The 25,725-nt window shown below is 38.7% G+C and overlaps 2 protein-coding genes across 3 annotated transcripts; both read left to right on the top strand.

The window, feature by feature from the left end:
* The first annotated feature begins 550 nt into the window (after window positions 1–550).
* Window positions 551–4,848, top strand: LOC126790468 (probable transcription factor PosF21). Of its 2 annotated transcripts, XM_050516705.1 has the most exons (6): window positions 551–696; window positions 1,252–1,307; window positions 1,406–1,949; window positions 2,519–2,651; window positions 3,221–3,305; window positions 4,150–4,848. In XM_050516705.1, the coding sequence occupies exons 2-6, from the start codon at window positions 1,277–1,279 to the stop codon at window positions 4,689–4,691; spliced, it is 1,335 nt and encodes a 444-aa protein (XP_050372662.1). In that variant the 5' UTR covers window positions 551–696; window positions 1,252–1,276; the 3' UTR covers window positions 4,692–4,848. The 2 variants fall into 2 exon arrangements, with proteins under 2 accessions (XP_050372662.1, XP_050372661.1); XM_050516704.1 differs by having other exon boundaries at window positions 557–696; window positions 1,252–1,949.
* Window positions 4,849–6,617: 1,769 nt separating this feature from the next.
* On the top strand, window positions 6,618–9,176 carry LOC126791052 (gamma-secretase subunit APH1-like). Its single transcript, XM_050517448.1, has 6 exons — window positions 6,618–6,775; window positions 6,857–7,012; window positions 7,447–7,532; window positions 8,034–8,159; window positions 8,356–8,483; window positions 8,702–9,176. Exons 1-6 carry the CDS (start codon window positions 6,663–6,665, stop codon window positions 8,837–8,839), a joined length of 747 nt encoding a protein of 248 aa, XP_050373405.1. The 5' UTR covers window positions 6,618–6,662; the 3' UTR covers window positions 8,840–9,176.
* Window positions 9,177–25,725: the final 16,549 nt, after the last annotated feature.

Raw genomic sequence — 25,725 nt, 5'->3', positions numbered from 1 at the left:
AACTCAAAGTTGTTAATCTATGATTTTTTGGCATTTATATTAGATACACTTAATTTTTTTGAGAATAAATTAAAAAGAAATATATGAATCAAATTATAATTCTATTAAGAAACTGTATCATTCTTTTTATATTACTATAAATTAATTGAAAGACTGTCTTTAAAAATTTTATTTTTTAATTCGATATGTCATCTAAGGTCAATTTTGAAAAAATAAGTATGTGAAATAAGTAAATTTAATATTAAATTTAAAATATGAGATGAAATGAGTAAATGGGTGAATAAAGACAATAAACAAATGCAAGCTGCGAGTATGTAAAAGAATTTAAATAAAGAAAAAAGAAATAACTATGGTGAGAAGTAATCAATACGGACAGATAAGAAAGGAAGTTAATTACAGGCCTGGGACCACCAAAAGGTTGACGGCCAGTGTGTCAGAATCCCAGCCCGCGAATCAGATACTCCCACGTGGCTTATTACTAACAGAAGTCTAACGTCGTTAGTATAAATTGGAGCATCAAAACATTCGAGCTGAACTAAAACGGAGCAGCATCAGATCCGTCACCTTGTTCCGGAGATCTCCCAGAACAACCGAAATGAACCAAACCCAGTGACCGGAGCAAAAACCCTAGCTCGTCCAAGCCACCACCCAATCGCAGATCCGCGCCTTTCGTCGCCGAGCTCACTCATCTCAGCTGTAAGTCCTCATCTTCATATGATTTTATTTGATTTCAATTGCTCTAGTTTACTTGTAATTCTGTACCTATATGAACAAACTATGAGTCATATGATTTGGTCTGATATCCTGCTTTGTTTGATTTGGTGTTAAAGATGAATTCTTGGTATTTTTAAATGAATTCTTACATTGTCATATGGAAATTTTGGTTCTTATTGTATAATATGATAAAATCAATCATTGCCATAGTTCTAATTGTTAATGTGAGTGAAGCTTGTATCTGTATCTAGTGTGGAATTTTCGACTGGTGATCGATTATTTGTCTAAAAGGTCAACATAATCGGTTGCGGTACCTGACTATCTGTCTTTTGTTCTAATCCGTATAATAAAGCTTTCTTTATATTCAAATTAGTGAAATTGGTGTGACTATGTGTGACCTGCTTGTAAGGGTTATGGTTCAAAGTACTGATCCTGAGTTCATGGGTGCTGTAATCTATTGTCTGATTAATTTTGTCATCTAGTTAAGCTCACTTCGAGGGTTTTGTTGTAACATCTTAACATTTGTGATTATTCTAGATGGATAAGGACAAGTATCCTGCTCATGGTGGAGGTTTACCACCGCCCTCAGGGAGGTATTCGAGTTTTTTGCCGACTGGAACTGCTTACAATGTGAAATCTGAACCCTCTTCATCATCATCATTTTTACCATTGGCCACTGGTGCTACTGCAGATCAGGGTCCTTTTGGTCACGGAATGTCTAATGAATCTAATCACTTTAGTCATGATATTAGCCGAATGCCAGATTACCCACCAAGGAAAATGGGTCATAGACGTGCCCATTCGGAAATCGTGACCCTTCCTGATGATATTAGCTTTGATAGTGACCTTGGTGTTGTGGGTGGTGCTGATGGTCCTTCATTTTCAGATGACACAGAGGAAGACTTGTTATCCATGTACCTTGATATGGACAAATTCAATTCTTCATCTGCCACATCTTCCTTTCAACTGGGTGAACCATCAACTTCTGCTCCACAAGTCGCTCAAGTATTAGCACCGACGACAAGGGCGCTCACAACAGACAATATTAACATCAGTACGCATGAGAGACCCAGAGTCAGGCACCAACATAGCCAATCAATGGATGGATCAACAACCATCAAACCGGAGATGCTGGTATCAAGTTCTGAAGAGATGTCTGCAGCTGATTCCAAGAAAGCATTGTCAGCTACCAAGCTTGCGGAACTTGCCCTTATTGATCCAAAACGTGCAAAGAGGTATCATCCCTTGGTCACTCTTAGATATGTGCATATACAAATATTTGATGGAGTTAATGATTTTGTAGTACTTTTGAGGATGATATTAAGTTCTTCAGTTGTTACTGAGTTTTGCTATTTCTGTTCTTCAGCTTTTAACCGGTGAACCCAAGTCTATCCTGATTTGTTTTTTTTCTTGGGGTCAGATATCCTGTTGTTACCTAACAATCTGTACTCCTTAGTAGTTCTATTCTAAAGTTTGTTGGTTACACTGTAGTCCAGATGTTGGTAACAGTAGTATCATGTATCAGTATTATGTAAGGAGTGTACCTAACAAGTTCATGGTTTTTTTTTTCCCATTATTTTTATAGTTAGAGGTGAATATAATTCTCTTTTTGAATAAAAGTCTTATGTTTCAGGTATGCGTCAATTTCTATTTTTTCTTAGTATCTCTATTTATGCCAAGAAATATTTCCCCCTCTTTACTTAGCTCTCGTGAAATGTGATAAAGATATGATGATGCCTTCTCTCATTTTTGTTTCAATTTGCTATCATGATTTATATTATTTATATATGTTTGCCATGAATAGGATCTGGGCAAATAGGCAGTCAGCTGCAAGATCAAAGGAACGGAAGATGCGTTATATTGCAGAGCTGGAACAGAAAGTTCAGACCTTACAAACAGAAGCAACATCGTTGTCTGCTCAATTGACTCTTCTACAGGTGATTTCTGTTAGCTTAACCCTGATGTCTAGTTACCTTGTCTTTTCTTTGTTCCCCTGATTGGAAAAAGCTGTTGATTAGACAAAAACAAGACAGCAGAACTATACAAGAAATTCCCCATGAAAATTAGGGTCAAGCAGTATAAATTTCAATAAAAGATTATCTTTTAACTCAGATGATACACATTCCTTAAAGGGCCGAACATGGACTGTATCACATAGCTGATTTACCTTCGATTTTATCCCACAGAAGCTCCACATCGTCATCCCTTATTTTAATCACCTTAATGGACTTTATCCCACAGAAGAAAAGTTTCACTGCTTCATAGGTCAATTACCCTTCGCACAACCCAAAATCTTTGCCCGCTCACTTTTCTTTGGGGTATATATATCTTTATGATTGAGCACTATCTCTCTCAATCTTCAATGCCGAAACAGTACCCCTTATCACAAGAAGACCTATTCAAGCAATTTGCGTTTACCCTAGTATCAACTACTTTTATTTAAGTAGCATAGATATAATGAGGACGGCAAATAATTGTTTTTCTTGTTAACTTTTTATGAGCACAGAGAGATACAAACGGTTTGACTGCTGAAAACAGTGAACTGAAATTGCGCTTGCAAACAATGGAACAACAGGTTCACTTACAAGATGGTGAGGCACTTTCTATTTTCATGTTTATTTTTGATAAGTTGGTTTTCTCAGTAGCTCTCATATTGCCAAATCTGTCATTAATATCGTGATTATTAGAAGTCACACACCCTGACTTTTAGGGAATGGTCTATGCCTCTATGGCTAAGAAAATACTAATGAAACATAAAACATGTCAATAATTAGAAGATTTAAAATAGAATTAGGCATGTTCAGGTGCATTAAAATTACTGTTTCTCAACAATATCAAGCAAGTAGAGTTTTTCTGTTCGAAACCCACTTTTAGTCCATTATGTGTATATCAGTAATATGCTTCTGACCATTTGAATTCATTTTAGAAAATTTGACCAATGATTTTGTTGACAACTTGATGTAAAAGATTCCTGCTCTTGGCCTCCCCTTTTAATGTAAATAAAAATTTACTGTCATATTCTGTGCTTCATTTTAAAACCTAGTAATAAGTTTGATGCCTTGTGATTTAATCTTCTTAAGCATGCAACGGGGTTGGGTGCCTGTATGCTATTTTTTTGTCCAGTATATGGCATGCTGTCTCCGGTATATGGTATGCTTTTAAACAGTTATAATGTTTAAAAAAATTGGTGTAACTTTAAACCTTTTCATCATTCACATAAATGACATAATAATACATAGGCTAGCTGTGCCTTAAGCCAGTAGCATTAAATCTTGAACTTTAGTTTCTACGGGAGAGTCTAGCTTGTTACGTTTTGGAGTCGTACTATTATCCATGTTTTCTTTTAAATTTTAGATTGTACCTTTTTTCCTTTTTTTGTTTTTTGCAAATGAAATTATAACTCATCAGAAAGTGTTGCTTTGGTTTTTGTAAAAGCACTTAATGAAGCACTGAAAGAGGAAATTCAGCACCTGAAAGTTTTGACTGGCCAAGCTATGCCTAATGGTGGACCTATGATGAATTTTGCTTCTTTTGGCACTGGTGTTGCTCCTGGTGCTGGTGGTGCTCTTACTCCTGGCCAGCAGTTTTATCCAAACAATCAAGCTATGCACACTCTTCTGACTGCACAGCAGTTTCAACAGCTCCAGATACATTCTCAGAAGCAGCAGCATCAGTTTCAGCAACATCAACTGCATCAACTTCAGCAACAACACATGCAGCAGCAGCAGCAACAGCTGCAACAACAGCAACAGCAGCAGCAGCAGCAGCAACAACAACAACTGCAACAACAGCAACAGCAGCAACAACAACAACTGCAACAACAGCAACAGCAGCACCAGGAACAGCACCAGCAACAGCAGCATCAACATCAACAACAAGAACATAGTGGGGACATGAAACTAGGATCAACCATGCAGTCCCCAAGCCAAAAAGATAATGCATCAGAAGTCAATCAAGCAATGGCAAAGGATTGTTAAGAGAAACTTTTCGTTTGGTTAGAAGTAGTGGGGCAGATGCGCTTCCCCTCTTGTTTCAATTTCTGATTAATTTATTTGTAGTCTCTGCTACAAAAGCCTTAAGTTATAGGTTAAATTATGGGTTATATATTTCATATGGTATAGTTTTAGTTCCGGACGTTGTGCTTGTGTTTTGTTCTTGGAGAGGATAAATTTAGATGCAGGACTGTTTTTAGGTAATCTACATTTGCCCCCCTCACCCTCTTTTCTTAATATTAGGTTTTACAGGCTTTTCGCCACTCCCTGTTTCCTTCCCAGCTTGGTTTTGAGGTCATCCTCACCCTCTTTTCTGAATATTCGAAACAAGACAAGTGCTATATCCGATCCCCCGGTCTATTTATTTTTCCTAGCTAGCTTAGGGAAAGTTGTTCTATTCTTGATGATGATAAACTTAGATTATACGGATTGTTTTCAGCTCATGATTTGTTCTATTTTTCCCATCCCCCCGCCACATACGCACACCCACGATTTGTGCATAAGCAATCACACTAACTACTACGTGACTCATCTGGTATGCTATAGAAATGTTGTGGGCATCTTTGAACTCGTTCTCGAAGCTCATTGCCTTTCTCATGGATCAGCTTTAAAATCTCATAAAGCAATGGTTCTTGGTTACATTAGAATCTGCTGCCGCATTCGCTTCCCTACTGGTCCAAATGGATCAATTAAATTAATAAATGACTAAAAGACCCAGTTAATATTAATTTCGTTCTCTTTTGTATTTTTTTTTTTGTAAAATTTTATATGCACCTACTAACCTCTTAATACACATCCTCGTTATGATAAATGACCAAAATAGACATACACTATTAAAATGAGAAAAAAAACTAAATGGCGTCTTACATCTGCGAACCTATGTGTTTTTTTTACTTTTTTTATACGTATTATTGAAGAGTCAGTCTCTTCATCACCTGACCAATACTCACAAAATCATATGAATTCTCCAGACATATGTTAATATTCTTCAAGTGAGTTATGTGTGTTCATCTCATATATTGCTTGATTATTTTTCATTTAATTATCAATTGCCAATGACCATTTAAAAAAATAGCTGAAATTAGTATATAGTATGCTCTAAAACTAAAAAAAAAAATTATATTAAATATATGATAGTTAATAATTTATGCTAAAAAGGGCATTTTAGGTACTTTTGATCTTATTGTTGAGAATTGAGAGATTAGGGACTAACTAGTTTGATAATGCGGGGGATAAAACTGTTTTTAGGGATACGGTTTAAGGAGTAACAAATATTTTTTCCTTGCTATATATTAGTGATGATGAAAGGTTGATAATTGTAATTAAGATGGTTGATGACATATAATTTGATAAGTTGTCAATTTGATATGAATTTCAACAGTCTACTGTCGAGCACGATCACTCTTTATTTAAGTGAAAGCCACTTAAAAAAAAAAAATCTTTTAGCTACAGTCTTGTAGCACACCAAAACTCGTATGATTCATCTTCGGGCTCCAAAGAACATCGTATTACAGATTGAAGTGTAGCCTTATAATATTTTTTGATATTATTTTAATCGAATAAAAATCTCTAATACTACAATGAGTGTGATAGCTGTGAGTTGAACTCATGACCTCCCATGTGCAGAGGGAAAACTGGTATCGCTAGACGAAATAATTTTGGGCACATTTCAATATTTGATACCTCTTTAACTTTTTTTTTATTTCATCTCACATATATGTAATATTACAAAAATTAAATAAATGTCTAAATTATTTGAAGTGACCACAACATTAGAGTTGTAGAAAATCGGCATTGATGTTACATATTAGAACACTTTGCAAACTATTATTTACTGAATTATTATTAAATAAAATGAAATAAAGTAGCGGAAGAAGAATGGAAAGTTAAAAGCCGGAAAATGAAGAGATGAACGAGGAGGAGGAGTCAGAAGAAGAAGAGCGGCAGAGGGGTTGAATGACGATAACGGCAGGGATCGGGTACGCCTTGATAGCGCTGGGCCCTTCTCTCTCCCTTTTCATCTCCGTCATCTCCAAAAAGCCCTTCTTGGTTCTCACCGTCCTCTCCAGGTAATTACTCAGACTCTCCAATTCTATTCCGTTCTAGGGTTTACCGAATATCAATCTGTTGAACTCAATTAATCTGGTCAGTACATTGCTATGGCTGGTGAGCCTGATCATGCTGTCGGGAGTGTGGAGGGCATTTCTGCCTCTGAGCTCATCCGCGTGGTGGCCCTATTCTCTCCTCATATTCACCTCTGTTCTCTTCCAAGAAGCCCTTCGCCTTCTCTTCTGGAAGGTCTACAAGTGAGTTGCCAGTCTTACTACTCTACTCTTCAAGTTTTGCTGTGTAATCATTTTATGTGAATCAATGTTCTAGTATTATAGGGAGTCTGTAAAGTATTGTTTTTTTCCGTCTACATTGCTTCAAATGTAATTTTGGCGAGTGAAACATACTTCAGTTTTCCATCTAATTCAGCTTTATGTATCACATATAGTGATTCATGTGATCTATACAAGTTGGGTATCGTAATTTCTATTTTCAGTAATCACTCTTTCTATCACCGTTCTAGGTAATCATAAAAGCCCTTAGATGTTCTGAATGTTGCACTCCTATGTAATCCTTTCACCCCCTCAACTTGGTTGCATATGAGATTTGGTGTTGGTGATGTGATGAGTATATTTCTAAAATTGGGTTATTAGTTGTAAAAGGTATATAACATCACTTTTTGCTTATATAGGAAGCTGGAAGATGCCTTAGATGCATTTGCTGATAGAGTTTCTAAACCACGCCTATATCTGACTGATAAGATGCAAATTGCTCTAGGTAAGATTTATGATGTTCTCAGACTCGCATTCATCCTTGCTTTTTCTACAATTCCTTCTGTCTAGTAGGTTTCTGCAGTTTGTTAGCACAATTTCGTTTTCCCCATCTCGACTCCTAATTCTGTTGGTTCAGAGTGACAACCTCTTTTTGAAAGATTAGCTTTGTCTAGCTGCAATGGAACCCTTAAAATGGTGTGATAGAATGCTGCAATGGACTAGCAATCACATGCTTTTATAGTTTTATTAGTGTTACGCCTGATGATACTTTAAGTCTTTACATAATATATGCTATAAACTTGAATGTATGCGAATATCTTTGTTTTTTTTTTTCTTTCATGTCTAGCAACCAAAGTCTAAAAATTTCAATTTATCTGATAAGATGTATCCATCTGCGGCTTAGTTTCATGGTTTTCTCTTCACCATGCCTTCAAACTTCAATAAAGGGACAACAATGTTAATCACTGATTCTCTAGCTGATATCTTTTCAATGAATTCTACTCAGCTGGTGGTTTGGGTCATGGCGTGGCGCATGCAGTGTTCTTTTGTGTGAGTCTCTTAACACCAGCATTTGGTCCAGGAACCTTTTTTGTGGATAGGTGCTCAAAGATACCTTTTTTTCTTCTTTCTGGTGAGTCAGAGCCTTACAGTTGCTTCCACACATCCATTCATGGTGAAATTATTCCAATATATGTCACATGTATTTAGGACAACTGTTATAAAAATTCCTTCACTTATACAACTAGTGCTTTGGTGGTTTAGAAAAGTTAGATCATATATTCCGTCACTTTGTCATTCTGACTATTTTCTTTTCTTGTACTTTACAGCTATCATGGCTCTTGCATTTGTTACAATTCACACATTTTCAATGGTCATTGCATTTAATGGATATGCAGAAGGCAATAAAGTGGATCAGATCTTTGTACCTTTAGTTCATCTTGCTGCAGGGATGGGGGTAAGTGTCACTAACCTCACATACTTAAGGAAGACTGTTGGTGTTTAAATATGTTAACACATCTTACTGATTGTGATTTTTGAGAAGAATGCCTTATATTGTTGCATAATAAACGTAAAAACAGATTACTATAGTTAAACTTTTTAATTATGATTTAATATATTACTCCAAAATTATGCTACAATGCATCTTGTTGACCCATTTCCTCTCTTTCTCAGACACTAGTTAATTTTGCATATGGAGGATGTATTATCGGTATTCCTTTCCTCTACTTCATCGCTGTATTAACCTTATTGCATTGTGGGAAGATGGTTTGGAGAAGGTTAACAGAGAACAGACACAGTCCGCCCATGTAGAATCCAGTCACTTGTCTATTTCTTCATTCTGATTACCAATGTGAAGTTCACTTGCCAGTTGGCCTTACCTATTAATCCTAAAAATTGAAGGTCAACTACTGCTGCCTGAAGAAATGTTTTGTTACTTTTAAGGGTTACTGCATTCGGCATTTTGTTGCAAAGAACAAGTTGTGTGTTCTGATATGTAGGGATAATTGATTGTTTCAAACAGCAAACTTCAGTATCTCACAAATCAAACCGTATGTACATTTTAGATGTCTGTAAACGTTACATTTGGTCCATTGACAATATGACATAGCCTTGAGAGGAGTTGAATGGAATTAATCATGTCTGTGGATTTTCTTTTGTCAGTTTAGTTACTCTGTATACTATCTAGTGAGACAACATTATGTCATTACTTTGCATTCTATGCTTTGACCCTCGCCCAAACCTTAATTTTTCCATCTACATTGCACTTTGGGGAACCTTTTACAGGCTTCATACATCAAGAAATTAAGAGAGCTTCCACATGCGAAAGAAGATGCTGAAGTTTATCAATAGGCTTTATGGGATGATAGTCATAATACAGTATAAGGTTTTTTCTTGACCTTGCCATATGGGAGGGATGCTAATCCTTTAAGACTAGACTGTAGACACATAAAATTTAATGAAGTAAATCATTTTCATTAAATGTTTAAATCGACCAAGAGCCCGACAAAATTGCACACGTGACCCAAAAGTCAACAAAGTTAGTGTGGATCCGAATAAAACTCATGTCAGCACATAAATGAATGATCGTAATCGAAGCTACGTGATTCTGACTTAAATCGGAAATTGAATGTCATTGACGATTCGAAATGGTAATCGGATATTTGATTAAATTAATAAATTTCTTAACGGTTATAATTAAATCAATTATTTTCTGTTTAATTTAATTATGAGAATAACTAATTTTAAATTAATTAGAAAATACATATTGATTTAATTATACAATTAAAGAAATTTATTATTTTAGTGTCATTAAAATATTCTATAAAATAGAAGTCTTGACACTATAAATACCCATTCCAACATGAGAGAAGGGGACTTGAGAAGAAGAGAGAAAACCACTTAGCAAGATCATTCTCGAGAAATCCCGAAGTCTCCCAAGTCCACGAAGAACCGTCAAGTTACCAAATTGCTCGTTCTTCATCAATCCAAATCCAAACTCAAGTCCACGAAGAATCATCAAGCTACCAAATTGCTCGTTCTTCATCAAATCCAAATCCAAACTCAAGTCTACGAAGAATCATCAAGTTACCAAATCGCCCGTTCTTCATCAAATCTAAATCTAAACTCAAGTCTACGAAGAATCATCAAGCTACCAAATCACTCGTTCTTCATCAAATCCAAATCCAAACTCAAATTCTCAAGATCAAGTGCATGTCACCCTTGAGCCAAGTTACATACAGAGATAGAATCAGAGGAGTTCACAAAGATTGTAACCTCGCGCTTGATTATAAATAAATCACATTTTTATTTGTACACGTGTCTACATTCTCATTTGTTTTCAGATTCTCGTTCTACAAATTGTCACGCCCAGTGGGACATTTTTGGCCTCTCATCTCCTTCTTCGAAGAAGTCTTCAAATTCGTTTGTGCGATGGCTTCCAAGAACAACCAAGCCGTTCCATCGACGAAATCCAAGTCCACAACCGCGAGATTAAGCGGAGAGGCCGAGCTGGTCAAGAAATCCAAACAAACATTCTCCAAATCAAAGAGTGAACCGATTGCTTTTGTCACCCGGAGCGTGGCTAGAGCTCAACCCACAACATTTATGGCACTTTCTAGTAAGCCTCGTCAACTAGTCATCACCTTGGAGAGCTTGGGAGCAATAGAGCATGTCTCTGAGAGTGGGAAGAAGCAAGTGTCAAAAGAGAAGGAGCCAAATAAGCAATCTCCTCTATCCGTTCATGGTGATGGCCCTATCCTGGAAGACGTTTTCTCTTATGACGAATCAAGCACGACATCATACCATGGAAGTCCCAAAGAAGATGGCGATAACTTTCATTCTATGACGCATGAATCCTCTTCTGACAATGCGCAGGTCTTGGTAGACGGGGACATCCACGATCGAGGACTAACTCTCCAATCTGTTGGAGATGGTTGAAAAGCTAACCCGAACGGTTGAAGAAAAGGACGTGCAAATCGCTTAACTTTATAGAAAGTTGGAAGATCACGATGATGAGAACTCCACCAAAAGGTCGCCTGGCAGGAGCAAAGTAAATGAAAAGAGAGAAACGTCCAAGAACGATGGCGACTCACTTGGTTCCTTATCACTTGATGAATGCTCGATTACTCGACATCAATATTTAACCCTGTAAGCATCGTTAGTAGTATAAAGCAAGAGGGTATCGTTCACAAACCGGGGATCTAGCCAGGGCTTAGGATCACAACACTTAACACAAATTCATAAAGATATAAAAAGTTCTTGATATAGGTTTCGGATTGAGTTGTAAAAACAGTAAATAAAACCTAAACTAATATATACATGTGATCAACCAACCAACACATAAGCAATCACCAAACAAATCATGTAAGAACAAAGCCATCGAATTCCCTTCTCATTCATGTTCATGCCGTAGGTATCAAGATTCCAAACTAAGTTCGATCATGCATCAAGTTCCTACTTGGTTCCTAATACATGGATACATTCGAGCTTAACTACTTGTCTTACCTATCCACTGCCAAACTTAGAATCAAAAATCGGTGAAAAAAACCAAAGAACAATTAATCCACTACTTGTATCATAATCGTTACTAACTTTGAATGATTAACATATGCAACATCAACTACTTGTCTTAATCACACATGCAATATAAGAACACATCGAAAATTGATCAAGAACACAAAACAATAACTCACGGCATCAAACATAAATCATTGAAATAGAAATAGAAATCTTTAATTCATACACAATTCGAAAGAACAACTATCTCATAGACAAGATTGAATTGAACTTTAACAAAACAAAAACAGAAATCATCCAAGAACAAAAACACATAAAACCGAAATAAAACATGAAGGTCATAGAGTTACACTTTGAAATATTCCTACGGGGTTTATTCAAAGCAAACGAAGATCCTAGGCTACTTGCTTCGAATCCAAAGAATGGTAAATGATGAATTTCGGTTTTAGGATTTCTTGGAGGATGGAAGAGTGTTTCGGCAGAGCTATGGCTTGTGCTTGTGTGCAAGGTTGATGATGATCTGAATGGGGAGGCCGAGCCTCTATATAGGAGTTTATTGAAGCCTCTTGCCGTCCCATTTAGGAGATAGAAACCAATTGGGAAGCTGAAATCCTCTTTGTTATGGATTTTGATTCATGTACTCCATATCCAACTTGATGTAGGAAACCAAATCCATCTTGATGTAGGAAACCAAATCCAATAGGAAAACATACATGGCTGCTCGGCATCTCTCCATGTTCAACTAGGAATAGCTAGGCTGGCCTCTTCTTCTCCTTCTTCAACTTGGACATGATTTCCTTGTCTCACTAGGAATGCATCACGGCATCACTACTTCCTTGTCCAAGTATGATTTGTCTTTCCTGAAAAGAAATCGACGATTAAGGAATAAGAAAGAATGAAAATAGGAAAGTAGAGTCCTAGTCGAGTAAGGAATCCTAGCTCAATAAGAATTTCTAACACTTAGCACAATTTCATCATCAAATCATCTACATTCGAAATAGCTCTCCTTAGAACATAGAAATGACAAATATGAACCTAAAACAACTAAATAAGAAGTAACAAAGCATAAGAATATGGCATATACACATTAAGAACGTCACACTTTGTGCTCCTATCATCACTCCAGCAATTACAGGACATCATCACCAACTCAATTCAGGCTCAATATGGAGGTCCTTCTCGTGACTCCCTCACTTGCTCCAAACTTTACACTAAGAGGATCAGCAGCTTAAGGATGCCACTGGGATATCAACCAACAAAGTTCCAATAATTTGAAGGTAAAGGGAACCCAAAGCAACACGTCGCTCACTTTGTGGAAATTTCCGTAACGCCGGGACAGAAAGCGATCACCTTGTGAAGCAGTTTGTTCACTCGTTGAAGTATGTTGACAGTTGGGACCAGATGGAGTGCGAGTTCCTCAATCGATTCTATAGTACAAGGCGGACGGTGAGCATGATGGAGCTAACTAGCACGAAGTAACGGAAGGATGAACCCGCGGTCGACTACATCAATAGATGGCGCTTACTTAGCCTTGATTGCAAGGACCGACTATCAAAGGTGTCAGCCGTTGAAATGTGCATCCAAGGCATGCACTTTGATTTTCTATACATCTTGTAATGAATCAAACCTCGTTCTTTCGAAGAGTTGGCTACTCGAGCCCACGACATGGAGCTAAGCTTGGCAAGTCATAAGGGAATGAATGAGTCTCTGGTTGACCAACGAAAAGACAAAGTCTTCGGAAGCAGATTTGACAAGGTTGTGAAGAAGCCTTCCAAAGAATCAATGGTTATCAACACTACACCGGTTAAGATCTCTACACGGGATAAAAAAGAGTTCAATAAGGTGGAACCTCCTTGAACCTACGATAGGAGTAAACGCACGTTGAAGGAGATGGAGCGAAAGACGTACCCGTTCCCAGATTCTGATGTGGTGGGCATGTTAGAAGATCTGCTCAAAAACAAGATAATAGATCTTCCAGAGTGCAAGCGTCCAGAAGAAATGCATCGTGTCAGCAATCCGAAGTATTGCAAATATCATCGCCTCGTTAGTCACCCTATAGAGAAGTGCTTTGTTCTCAAATATTTGATAATGAATCTCTCCAAGCAAGGAAAGATTAAGCTGGACGTTAACGACATTGCTGAAGTCAATTGCATTGCCGTAACATTCGGATAGTTCGAGCCAGTTTCACTCCCTTTTCACCCGATGAAAGCACCGTTCTATTTCACAAAGGAGGCGCGCGAACATAAGAAGACCAAAGAAGTTAAAGAATGTCCTGCTTCCACGCATATCCTCCAAGTTGCCTCTAATGCCGATGATGAATGATGGATATTGGTCACCCGAAGAAGAACTCGCAAAGGTATGATGTCAAATTCACCAATTGCCCAACCAAGTCATAAAAATCACCTCCACGACGGGAGGAGAACATACGAGGACGCGTTAAGACGAAAGTCGTTCCATATTTGTGGAAGCCTCTTTGCCAGAACTTGTCAATAGAGCACTTGCCTATAAAACAACTGAAGGTCACTTCAATGGCAACAAGTTGTGAAGTTAGCTCCAAAGGAGACGATATTCTGAAGCAAGAGAAATAGGTGCAAGTCAAGAGTTAAAGAAAAATGAGGTGTTGAAACAATTAGAGAGTCTACCTTTCCAACTTAGCCCCTCTGACTTGATGCAATTGTAAAAATCAACGAGATGCGCACTTGTGGAGTTGCTAATTGATGAAGGAAAACACTCCACAAGCATGAAAGAATGTGGCGCGTGTGATGCATATTGTGATAACATTCACTTCACAGATGATGACCTCCAATTGGGCTCTAAGCCATATAATCGGCCTATTTTTGCGACAGTGTACATGCGAGAGCGGAGGTTGAATCACATGCTCATAGACGGAGTATCAGTAGTAAATATCATGCCAAAGTCAACCATATCTCAACTCGGCATCAATGTTGATGAGTTATCAAGGAGTCGTCTCATGATCCAAGGTTTCAACCAAGGAGGACAAAGAGCGATATGGATGATCAGACTAGACATGGACATCAGAGAGCTAAAATCAAACAACTTGTTGCATGTCATCGATGCGAAGACCTCGTACAACTTATGGTTGGGACGACCATTGGTGCATGAAAATGGCATCGTGCCATCCACTTTACACCAATGCTTCAAGTTACATCGCGGAGGTGTAAAAACCGTGGTAGGAGATACCAAACCATTCACAGAAGCTGAATCATACTTTGCGGATTCTAAATTCTACATAGATGAGGAGTCAATGAAAGAAGTCATTCCGGTCGGAGTACTCTCTACGGGGAAAGCCGCTAAAGTTAGGGAGAATGATGTCAAATCAAAAGACATTGAACTTCATGGTGACGTGTCGCAAAAACTCTCATATGAAGCGGCAACATCGTCTGCGGAAAAAAAAGCCACCTTTGCCTTTCTTGTCCTTCGCTATGTCCCGAAGTCTAGACGAAGGGAGGCGAGTCTCCATTTGTGGGCACAAAGTCACAAGAGTATCCACGAAAATTAGAAAAGAATGATGTGAAATTGTTGAGGGAGGAATGAACATTGCCATTAATTAAGGTGAGCAACCGAAATCCTACTAAACAGCCACTAAAGGGGTTTGTCAAACCAATTCAAGGTAAGAAGGAACATGGATTGCTGCCCGAGAAGAGAACAAGTGAAGGGTTCGATCCTAACGCATACAAGCTGTTAGAAAAGGCCGGATACGACTTTGATTCATCAATCAAAAAGGACGACCAAGCTGCAGCAAATATGACGCATGAGCTCGATGAGCCACAAAAGAAGTGAAGAGAGCAAGGGGCAACAGTTGATTCTTCTAAAGTTGGTCTCGGTTTCACTTCGAGCAAGCCAATCAGAATTTCAAGAATAAGAAGGGCGGAGCGAGCCAATATGCATCATATCAGTGTCGAGGTAGCTGAAGAGAAGAGTCAAGAGGTTCAGTCAACCCCTCACATTTCGTCGTTCGATCGCATTCGTCCAGGTTCCCGAAGAGCAACATCTGAACGTATTGATGGATCAATCACAAGGGTGTCGGTTTTTGACCGTGTGAACATGACAACAATTAGAGGTTCAGTCTTCAATCGCATCAGTAGTACAACCACTCGGCCTTCCGTATTCAAAAGGATGTCAAGTTCAGACAAAGATAAGAAAAAGTCAAACCTCATTCCGCGAAACCTTACATTGGAAAGGATCCAAGAACATAAGGAACGACAAATATGCAAGAGGAAAACGACTTGTAGTCGAGCGAAGAGCAAAGAAATCCGAAGTGTTATCCCGTCACGCATGAAGAGGCATTGTGTGTTGGAAGTGGATTCTACGGATCAACTCAAAGTGAAGCAACATACCATCATATTCACTGGCCAAAAATGAGATAGCAACCTCGGTAATGGCGGTGAGGATAACATTGTCCAAATCTCTTACCATGTCACGGTGGCAGAAGCTGATACCGTAGAGGAAGACGATCATGAAGATTTTGAAATTGAAGTAGACGAAGCTCCTCCAGAACTTGAAGACGGGGCAAGCCACTATGGACGAACTTAAGTAGATTAACTTGGGAACAGAAGGAGACCCAAGAACTATTTTTGTGAGTGCGTCTTTAAGTTCCAGAGAAGAAAAACAATATCTTGATCTGTTGCTCGAGTACAAAGATGTCTTTGCTTGGACGTATAAAGAAATGCCCGGCCTGGATCCAAAGGTAGCAGTTCATCGACTTGCTGTTAAACCGGAGGCTCGGCCGACTAAGCAAACACAAAGACGCTTTCGAACAGAACTTATTCCTCATTTTGAAGCAGAAGTTGATAAGTTGATTGCCGCATGCTTCATTAGAGAGGTCAGTATCACAAGTGGATCGCAAACATTGTTCCTGTCAAGAAGAAGAACGAACAAATCCGCGTTTGTGTAGATTTTCGTGACTTAAATGAGGCATGTCCAAAAGATGATTTCCCTCTGCCAATCATAGAGCTCATGGTAGATGCGACAACCGGGCATGAGGTTTTATCATTCATGGATGGATCATCAGGTTACAACCAGATAAGGATGACCGGTGCAACGTACCAACGTGCTATGCAGAAAATTTTCGATGACATGCTGCACAAGTATGTAGAATGCTATGTTGATGATTTGGTTGTCAAAACAAAGACAACAAGTGATCACCTGCAAGATCTACGAAGAGTGTTCGACATGTTACGCAAATACCAGTTAAAAATGAATCCTTTGAAGTGTGCCTTCGGAATCAGTTCTGGAAAATTTATTGGATTCATCGTGAAGCATCGAGGCATCGAGGTAGACCAATCCAAAATTAAAGCCATCCAGGAAATGCCAAAGCCAAGAAATTTGCGTGAGTTGAAAAGCCTCCAAGGACAACTTGCCTTCATCAAACGGTTCATATCGAACCTGGCGGGCCGTTGCCAACCATTCAGTCGACTCATCAAGAAAGATGTTCCATTTGTATGGGATGAAGCTTGTCACAATGTCTTTGAGAGCATAAAGAAATACCTGGTGAATCGTCCGGTGTTGGGTGCACCTATCGTCGGGAAACCTCTTATCTTTTACATCACGGCTCAAGAGAGATCACTTGGGGCCCTTCTTGCCCAAGAAAATGAAGCCAAAAAGGAGAAAGCCTTGTACTACTTAAGTCGGACCCTCATTGGACCTGGGCTAAATTATCTGCTGATAGAGAAGATGTGTCTTACACTCGTCTTCGCCATTCAAAAGTTGAGGCGTTACATGCAAGCTTACACAATGTACTTGGTGGCGCGAGCCGATCCAGTTAAGTTCATATTATCTAAACCAGTTCTAACCGGGCGCATGACTAAGTGGGCGTTACTATTGAACCAATACGACATCGTATATGTGCCCGCTAAAACAGTGAAAGGACAGGCGTTGGCCGACTTCCTGCAGACCACCCTATTCCAACAGACTGGGAAATCTCAGATGAATTCCTGGACGAGGAAGTCTTCCTTGCAGATGTCCTCTCTACTTGGAAGATGTTTTTCGATGGCTCATCTAGGGCAGACGGGGCATATGCTGGTGTTATCTTTGTCTCTCCACAAAACAGATATTGCCTTATTATTTCACACTTGGGGAACTGTGCTCCAACAATGTCGCAGAGTACCAAACGTTGCTCATGGGATTGCAAACAACGTTAGAAATTGAAATCCAAAGTCTCGAAGTGTATGGAGACTCGAAGTTGGTGATTGATCAACTGCTCACTAATTACAAGGTCAAGAAGGAAGATTTGGTACCTTATTTCCAACTCGCCACACAACTCTTGAAGGGTTTTGATAATGTTACACTCATACATGTGCCATGGAAAGAAAATCAAATGGCAGACGCATTGGAAAACTTGGTGGCGACTTTAGCATTGTTCGGAGACGAAATTTTGGACATCCCAATTTTCCAAAGGTGGGTCGTGATAACAAAACCTTCACTCCAGTGTGCCAGTTCTCATGTAGTGTCAGTTTACACCATTGATGTTAAAGATTGGACGCATCATTTTATCGACTATCTTGAGCACAACAAGCTTCCCGAAGATTCGAAGCAAAGGTGGAGCATCAAGCAGCAAGCACCGCGCTTCCTCTACTACAAAGAAACTTTATATCGGAGATCATTTAACGGATTACTCCTTTGATGCTTGGGAAAATATGAAGCGATCAAAGCCATGGAAGAGGTCCATTCTGGAGTGTGTGGAGCACATCAGTTAGGACCGAAGTTACATTTTCATGTAAGACGACTAGGGTATTATTGGCCCGCCATGGTCAAAGATTGTATGGAGTATGCACAAAAATGCCAAGGTTGTTAGTTTCATGCCAACTTCATTCATCAGCCACCTGAGCTGTTGCATTCGACAATTGCTTCGCACCCATTCGACGTCTGGGGAATGGATGCAATCGAACCTATCACTTCGAAATCATCGAGTGGTCATATGTACATTATGGCAGCCACAGATTCCTTCTCAAAGTGGGCAGAGGCGATACCGCTGAAAGAAATAAAGAAAGAAAATGTTGTGGACTTCATCACGTGAAGCATTATACAACGTTATGGTATACCACAGTGCATTATCGCAGATAACGCTAAGTATTTCTCGAATACCGCAATAAAAAAGTTGAGCAAGAAATTCCACTTCAAGCTTCACTTCTCTTCGATGTACAACGTCCGGCAAATGGTTTGGCAGAAGAATTCAATAAAAAGTTTTGTAACATTTTGAAGAAAACTGTTAGGAAGAAACAGAGGGATTGGCATGAGAAACTGGGCGAAGCTCTCTAGGCTTATAGAACGGCCTATCGGACAGCCACAAATGCTACACCTTATTCTCTCGTCTATGGTGTCGAATCCGTGTTACCATTAGAGAAAGAAATTCCGTCATTAAGAATCGCTTTGCAAGAAGGTCTCACAAATGAGGAGAATGTCAAGTTGCGCCTTCAAGAATTAGAAGCTTTGGACAAGAAGAGGCTTGATGCACAACAACACCTGGAATGCTACTAAGCTCGGATGTCACACGTCTTCAACAAAGGTGTTCGACCACGGTCATTTCAAGTTGATGATTTATTTCTTGATGTTCGAAGACCCATCATTATGACGCACAAGACTGGCCCCAAATTCAAGTCAAAGTGGGATGGTCCTTATGTCGTCAGAGAAGTATACACCAATGGAGCTTACAAAATTGTGGCGGAAGATGGTTTGAAGATCGGTCCCATTAACGGTAAGTTCTTGAAGAAGTACCATGCTTGAAAACATCAAAAATACTGCAAGTCTGCACGAGCCTAAACTCCATAAGACAAAAATAAAACTTTTGAACTATGTGATGACTTGATTTCTTCTGTAGAAGGATACGTAGGCAGCTTGAGAATAACAATCTTAAGTTCAGTCACACCAAAATAAAAATAAGGGTTTTTCCATCAAAATAGGAGCATCTTTGTCACGATATACATACTTCAGCATCAAAACGTGTGAACTTAGCTCCTCGTTGCCAGACTTGGGCAGTCGGAAGATGGCTACTTGGTGATTCACTGCATAAGTCCACTGCAAGACGGGAGTTGAGCTGCCATAGAATGGAGCTTTAAAAGCGAATGACTCGGTAAGAGAGGGATGATAGATCGTTGGTTATAACGTCTATAAAATACCCTGAAAAACATCATCGTTAGTATAGAATAAGCAGTGATCGTTCAGTCCAGGGAATCAAAAGGGCCTCAAAACTTATCATGTTATTAGGGGATTTGATTTGGATTCTAAAACTACTATTTAAAATAAATCCTAAATTACTTATATACAATTGATCCACCACTCATCACATAACCAAAACACGAATTCTACTCAAGAAACATGTATAACACGTATAGAACAACATATAGGCAGTAAGTATTTTTGATTCTTCTTAGTCCATTTCAACTCTAATTCTAATTAGAGCCCGAAGCGGTTCATCTAATCGTTAAGACTTCTTAATTATTTAGATTTAACAAAACGTTCAATCCTAAACAAATGCTAGCAAGAGTTCAACACAACGAAGCGTACTAATTAAATAACAAAGTAGCACATAAGCACAATAAGTCGAATTAGAAACATGTTAAACAAGCATGGCGTCACTCATCTTGATTAAGCATGCAAATTCTTAGAACTATCATAACCTTATACAAGTACCAATAATTGAAACACGGAGTGCATACTCAATCAAAGAACGCTTTGGTGAATTAAATCGCAACCTTAGGAGAACCATGGCCTTGGCTTCCTCAAGCATTGATTTAGATGTACAAGTTCATGGAATAAATTGAAATAAAACCTAAAAAGAAATCGGAAACCCTACTGCCCTAGATCATAACACACGGCATACATACATATTTCATGAGTTCATACAATCAAAACATAAAACCAAAGAAGTCTGAAATTATATTCTTCATATATGAAACCGAAAAGATCATCCAAGTAATCATACAATAAAATCGAAAATTGCAGAAAACCTAAATAAAAATTACAAGCCATGGATGAATCACACATTAGAAATCTTGAAGGATGGAGCAAGATGAATTCGGTGGTGGAAGAGGCAAGAGGATGGCACGGCAAGGTGGTGATGGATGAAGTTTTTGGCTTGAATTTTCTGGATGTATTTTGGCAGAGGTTCAGGCTTGTTTGTGAGAGAATGGAGATGCCAAGTTGTGAGGGAGGCCGTGCCTTATATAGAGGAAGGAGGAGAGGAGAGGTTGCTCGGTTTTGGGCTGATCCATGAAGGATGCACAGCTATGATGGTGATTCAATGATGGGATCGAATGGCTCTCATTGTTTCCTTGATTTATTCAGCCTTTATCTCCTTGATTCTCTAGGGTTACACGGCTGGACTCCTTCTCCTTGGCTGAATTGGATAGCACGACATCTCTTCCTTGTTTATCTATAGATGCACACGGCTCTATCTTTAAATGCACAGCTGAATTCCCTTCTTTTCCTCAATGAACTTGGACGGAATCATGTCCTTCTCTTCCTCTAATCTGTGTGTATGTGACTCCTTGTAGCTCACGGCTCCTTATTTCTTTCATGTGTAGATAGCACGGCTGGACTCTCCTTTTTGTTCTTGGATATGGGCTGAAAACATGAGTAGCTTCATCTTCAAGCTCCTTGCCGTGCTCTATTCTTTTCCAACATGGAATAGGACTGCTTGAAATTCTCCAATTCGTGCCTCTTTCTTTTCCCATGAATTATCGCTTTTATCTGAAAATAAAAACCAAAATTAATGAGAAGAAGATAATTCATTCGAAAATAATGTCTTAATTTAGACATTGTTGTCTTAAAAAGACACATGTAATAGATGAGCTCAGCTAGATTAGGAAAGTTTCTAATTTGCAAAAAGGAAACTTACTAGAACAAGAAAGTTCATTTAGGAAAGTTTCGTAATAAGAGTTTGAGTTCAAGTAGGACTTTCCCAAATGGTACGTTTCCTAGTCTAACAAGGATTCCTAATGCAAACAGTACTCTCAAGATATCGCAAATGCGGCTAAAACATAGAAAGATGAAGACTCCTAATCCAACTAGGTTTCCTAGTCCTATAAGGATTCCTACTCAAACTAGGACTCTAGACCAATTTTTCATTTTTAACTCGTTTAAGCACAAAGACACAACCAATACCGTCCAAGACAACTATTGTGACTCAATGACTCGATATTACAACAATAAGGGCTAAGCAAAGTACAAATGGAGGTAAAAACATATCAAGAACGTAGCACAAAGTGCTCCTATCAAGGGATATACGGTTAAGGTGGTGCCATCATTTTGCTCATCTTTAACATCGTCGAGGATAGTGATTGTCTCATCCGTGAAACTCTTAAAAGCCGCCATGGTGAATGTGATGCGTAAAGCCTAAAACATTTTTATTAAGTGATGTCAAGTCTATGAATTGACAACAGTCAAGCGATTAGGTCGCTTACGTTTTTCAAACTCATGAAGTCGCCATGGTGAATGTGATGCGTTAAGCCTAAAACGCTTTTATTGAGTGTTGTCAAGTCTATGAATTGACAACAGTCAAGCGATTAGGTCATTTACGTTCTCAAACTCTTGAAAGCCGCCATGGTTAATGTGATGCGTAAAGCCTAAAACACTTTTATTGAGTGCTGTCAAGTCTATGAATTGACAGCAGTCAAACGATTAGGTCGTTTACGTTCTTCAAATTCTTAAAAGCCGCCATGGTGAATGTGATGCGTAAAACCTAAAACACTTTTATTGAGTGCCGTCAAGTCTATGAATTGACAGCAATCAAGTGATTAGGTCGTTTACGTTCTTCAAACTCTTGAAAGCCGTTATGGTGAATGTGATGCATAAAGCCTAAAACACTTTTATTGACTGCCGTCAAGTCTATGAATTGACAGAAGTCAAGCGATTAGATCGTTTACGTTCTTGAAACTCTTGAAAGCCACCGTGGTGAATATGATGCGTAAAGCCTAAAACGCTTTTATTAAGTGCTGTCAAGTCTATGAAATCACAGTATTCAAGCGATTAGGTCGTTTACGTTCTTCAAATCCGCCAGAAATCAACGTGTTTCGAAAGCAGTCAGATGGCTAGATCAACTGCGACTCTCAAATTGTGGTCAAAATCCTACAAAAAAAAGTCAAAATCAGACCATGATTCTTACAAAAAAAAAAAACAAAGGGCAAAATCAAACAAAGGTAACAAAAGCAAAGGTCAAAAGGGGGGGGGGGGACAGCGGGTTAAAGGACGACCACACCCACAAAACTCAATCATTCAATCACACCTCCTTCTCACCATCCTCCTCATCTCTCTCCTCATCAGACCAACCATCTCCCTCTTCTCCTCCCTCTGCTACTTGGCCACTATCGGCAGTCAGCCAGCCGACGCCAGCTCCCGCTACCGCCACCGAGTTCTGCCTCATCTACGACTACCACTCCGTGCTGCTCTGCCACAGACGCCGCCGACCCCGACTCCATCTCCCACGTCCGCCCGTCCTCCTCCGCGACTACCACTCAGTGCTGCTCAGCCACCAGTCGATCCCGATTCCCCCGTCATCGACCTCCACCAGAACCTCCTCACTGACACGATTCCCCAGGAGCTTGGCGTCCTTGTCCCGCTCTCGGCTTTTGACGTCAGCAACAACAAGCTCTCGGGTCCGATTTCGAGTTCTTTAGGAAACCGGGGTAGAAGCCTGCCTGCCAATCCACAGCGTACTCCGGGGGCTCTTCTAGTAGGTGATGCTTTCAATATGTGTCATGCTTTCACCGGTGGAGGAATGACTGTGGCACTAGCTGATATTGTTGTACAGAGGGATCTACAATACATTGCATAATTAAGTTGAAGATGCAGATAATGGTGGTCTGTACCTTCGTTTGCCTCTATGTTTAAGTGTGCTTCTTCTTCTTCGTGTTCTCCATCGCCATGATTTAGCATTTTCAAAACATAAGAGACAGTTGATATGCAAGTATTATGTTTCATAAGCATGTGTGAAGGGCTCCTGATAAACCGTTTGAAGGCCATCAATAAACCCTGTAGAAGATAGTATAGTTTAAGTAAGGGTATCTTTAGAGGCCGGGGATTGAGGGTACTCTGCAAGATAGAGCATTAGAAAAATAATAATTATTTACCGATATTCACATATTTACAAGAGATAGATTGTTTGAGAGATGTGTTTATTTCTAAATTCCTACGAAAAAAATACTTATGTACAGGTAACCCTCCTTGTTGCACACACACATATGTAAACACAAAACAATATTACGCTATCTCAATCCTAGCAACCTAAACATGCAAGTTTAACGTTGAATCAACTCCTTAGATAAAGACAGCCAACACAGCCAAGTAATTATCTAAGTGCTTTTGAACCCTCCTAAACATCATCCGACGCAGCCAAGATACAAAGAATATTTCATATAAAAACAGCCGGCGCAGCTAAGTAATTACATGAATCATTAAGTATGAAAAATATAAAGTCGAACATACTAATACAAGAGTATAGCCGACGCAGCCTAATACCTCATATTAACATGCAATCTATGATTTCCCTACCCACTTATGTTAACCAACGCGGTCCAAACACAAACAAGGTACATATGTATGAAGAACAAGAATCATAGATCTAAAACCAATTAACAAGCATGAATCAAATAGCTAGAACATCATATGATAACGTAAGAATAATAAATCACACATAAACATAGACTAATAATCAAAATAAAACAGGAAGAAGGAGAATAAGATGATGAACAACATAAAGATTGAATTAAAATAAAAAGAAGAATTCATAGAGTTACACTTTTTGTTTGTCGAAACTCCGAGAACAACTATTATGATCACCAAGAGGGAAATCACTAAGGAGAAATAAAAAACCTAAACTATTATGGAGTAGAGAAAAAGGGGCAGGAGATGGAGAGCTGCTGCAGCCAAAAGGAGATCCCCCAATTCATCTATTAAGTCTCCTATATATAGGGAAGAAACCCTATAAAATTGAGCTAATCTTGGCCCTTCTTTTTTTATGATGATAAACTGATCTAAGGGCATCAAATAACTCAACTTCCTATCCATAATATATGCTCAGAAAAACCCTAATAAAAGTCCAATTCGACTGACACTTTATTTCCTTCCTTAACTAGGATTACTTCCTCTTTTCATTCTCGGACAGTTTGACCTCTGCTTAGTAAATCAACATAACTTCCTCTAGAAAAATGAGATTGCTGCGATTCCAACGGTTATGAAACTAGACTCATAGGGCTTTCCATCCATATATTATGCATAATTTTCCTCCATATCGTTTGTCCGCTATGATCCGTCGAAGTTGACTGTTTTGTAGAGGGCAAAATCTTGATTCTGGGTTTTATTGCTTCTTTTGATCCTTTCAACACATCTTTTTCTTGTTTTTCTCCAATAAACCTAAAAACAGTAAACTAAGTTAAAATGAACATTATTAAGTGAATAACTAAACTAAATGAGAGAGATAAAATATTAAGAATGCCGCATTATATGCTCCTATCAAATTCCCCCACACTTAATCGTTGCTAGTCCCTTAGCAATGTCAAACAAAAAGACTCAACTAACTACAAGACTCAACACACAAAACTCTAATGCCCTTAACACTTGTCTTAGTAATCTGTACTCTCATGGCATCAAGAAAAATACTCAACTGAAATAAACAAGTATAATTCGAAGGTTAATTAACATGTAGATTTCATAGAACAAGTAAGACATTGTAGAACAATGGTGATATTAAGCTCAACATGTTTCAAACAAATCCAAATTCATTCCTCACAAGGTATGCACTTTTATTTTCTCTCAGAATCATGGCTCATGCTTAAAAGTTTTTCACACACATAATCATATATTTGAAAAATATAGTGATACTAATTTAGAAACCTCATGAAGGATACCAATCACATGCACAAATGGACCAGAACCATATGCTTACTCTTGCGACAATCTCCACAGATCAAGGGCTACTCATCTTAAAAATCATGCAGATCTTTATAAAAGGTTGTAATAAGGCTTAGCTAAGGGTATTGATTTTTATTAAAGAATCACTAAGGTTATCCTAAAGACTTAGCAGAGCACACACACACTCCTTTATGTCGTCAAACACCATTAAAGACCAGATGTCATCTTATTGGGCCCAAACTTCATTCTAACCATGTGAAAACGGACAAAGGCTATAGTAGAACAATTTTGAGCCTTCAATAATAAACACAATT

Source organism: Argentina anserina, chromosome 4 (assembly GCF_933775445.1).
Source record: "Argentina anserina chromosome 4, drPotAnse1.1, whole genome shotgun sequence".
In the NCBI taxonomy this organism is placed as follows: Eukaryota; Viridiplantae; Streptophyta; class Magnoliopsida; order Rosales; family Rosaceae; genus Argentina; species Argentina anserina.
Note: the sequence above shows the minus strand (reverse complement) of the source record. Positions and strands in the feature narration are given on the sequence as shown.

Coding starts and splice junctions, on each gene's coding strand:
- LOC126791052 (XM_050517448.1), top strand. CDS start 6,663: ATGACGATAACGGCAGGGATCGGGTACGCCTTGATAGCGCTGGGCCCT. Junction 6,776..6,856: donor GTTCTCACCGTCCTCTCCAG/GTAATTACTCAG, acceptor TAATCTGGTCAG/TACATTGCTATGGCTGGTGA. Junction 8,484..8,701: donor ATCTTGCTGCAGGGATGGGG/GTAAGTGTCACT, acceptor TCTCTTTCTCAG/ACACTAGTTAATTTTGCATA.
- LOC126790468 (XM_050516704.1), top strand. CDS start 1,252: ATGGATAAGGACAAGTATCCTGCTCATGGTGGAGGTTTACCACCGCCC. Junction 1,950..2,518: donor GATCCAAAACGTGCAAAGAG/GTATCATCCCTT, acceptor TGCCATGAATAG/GATCTGGGCAAATAGGCAGT. Junction 2,652..3,220: donor CTCAATTGACTCTTCTACAG/GTGATTTCTGTT, acceptor TTATGAGCACAG/AGAGATACAAACGGTTTGAC.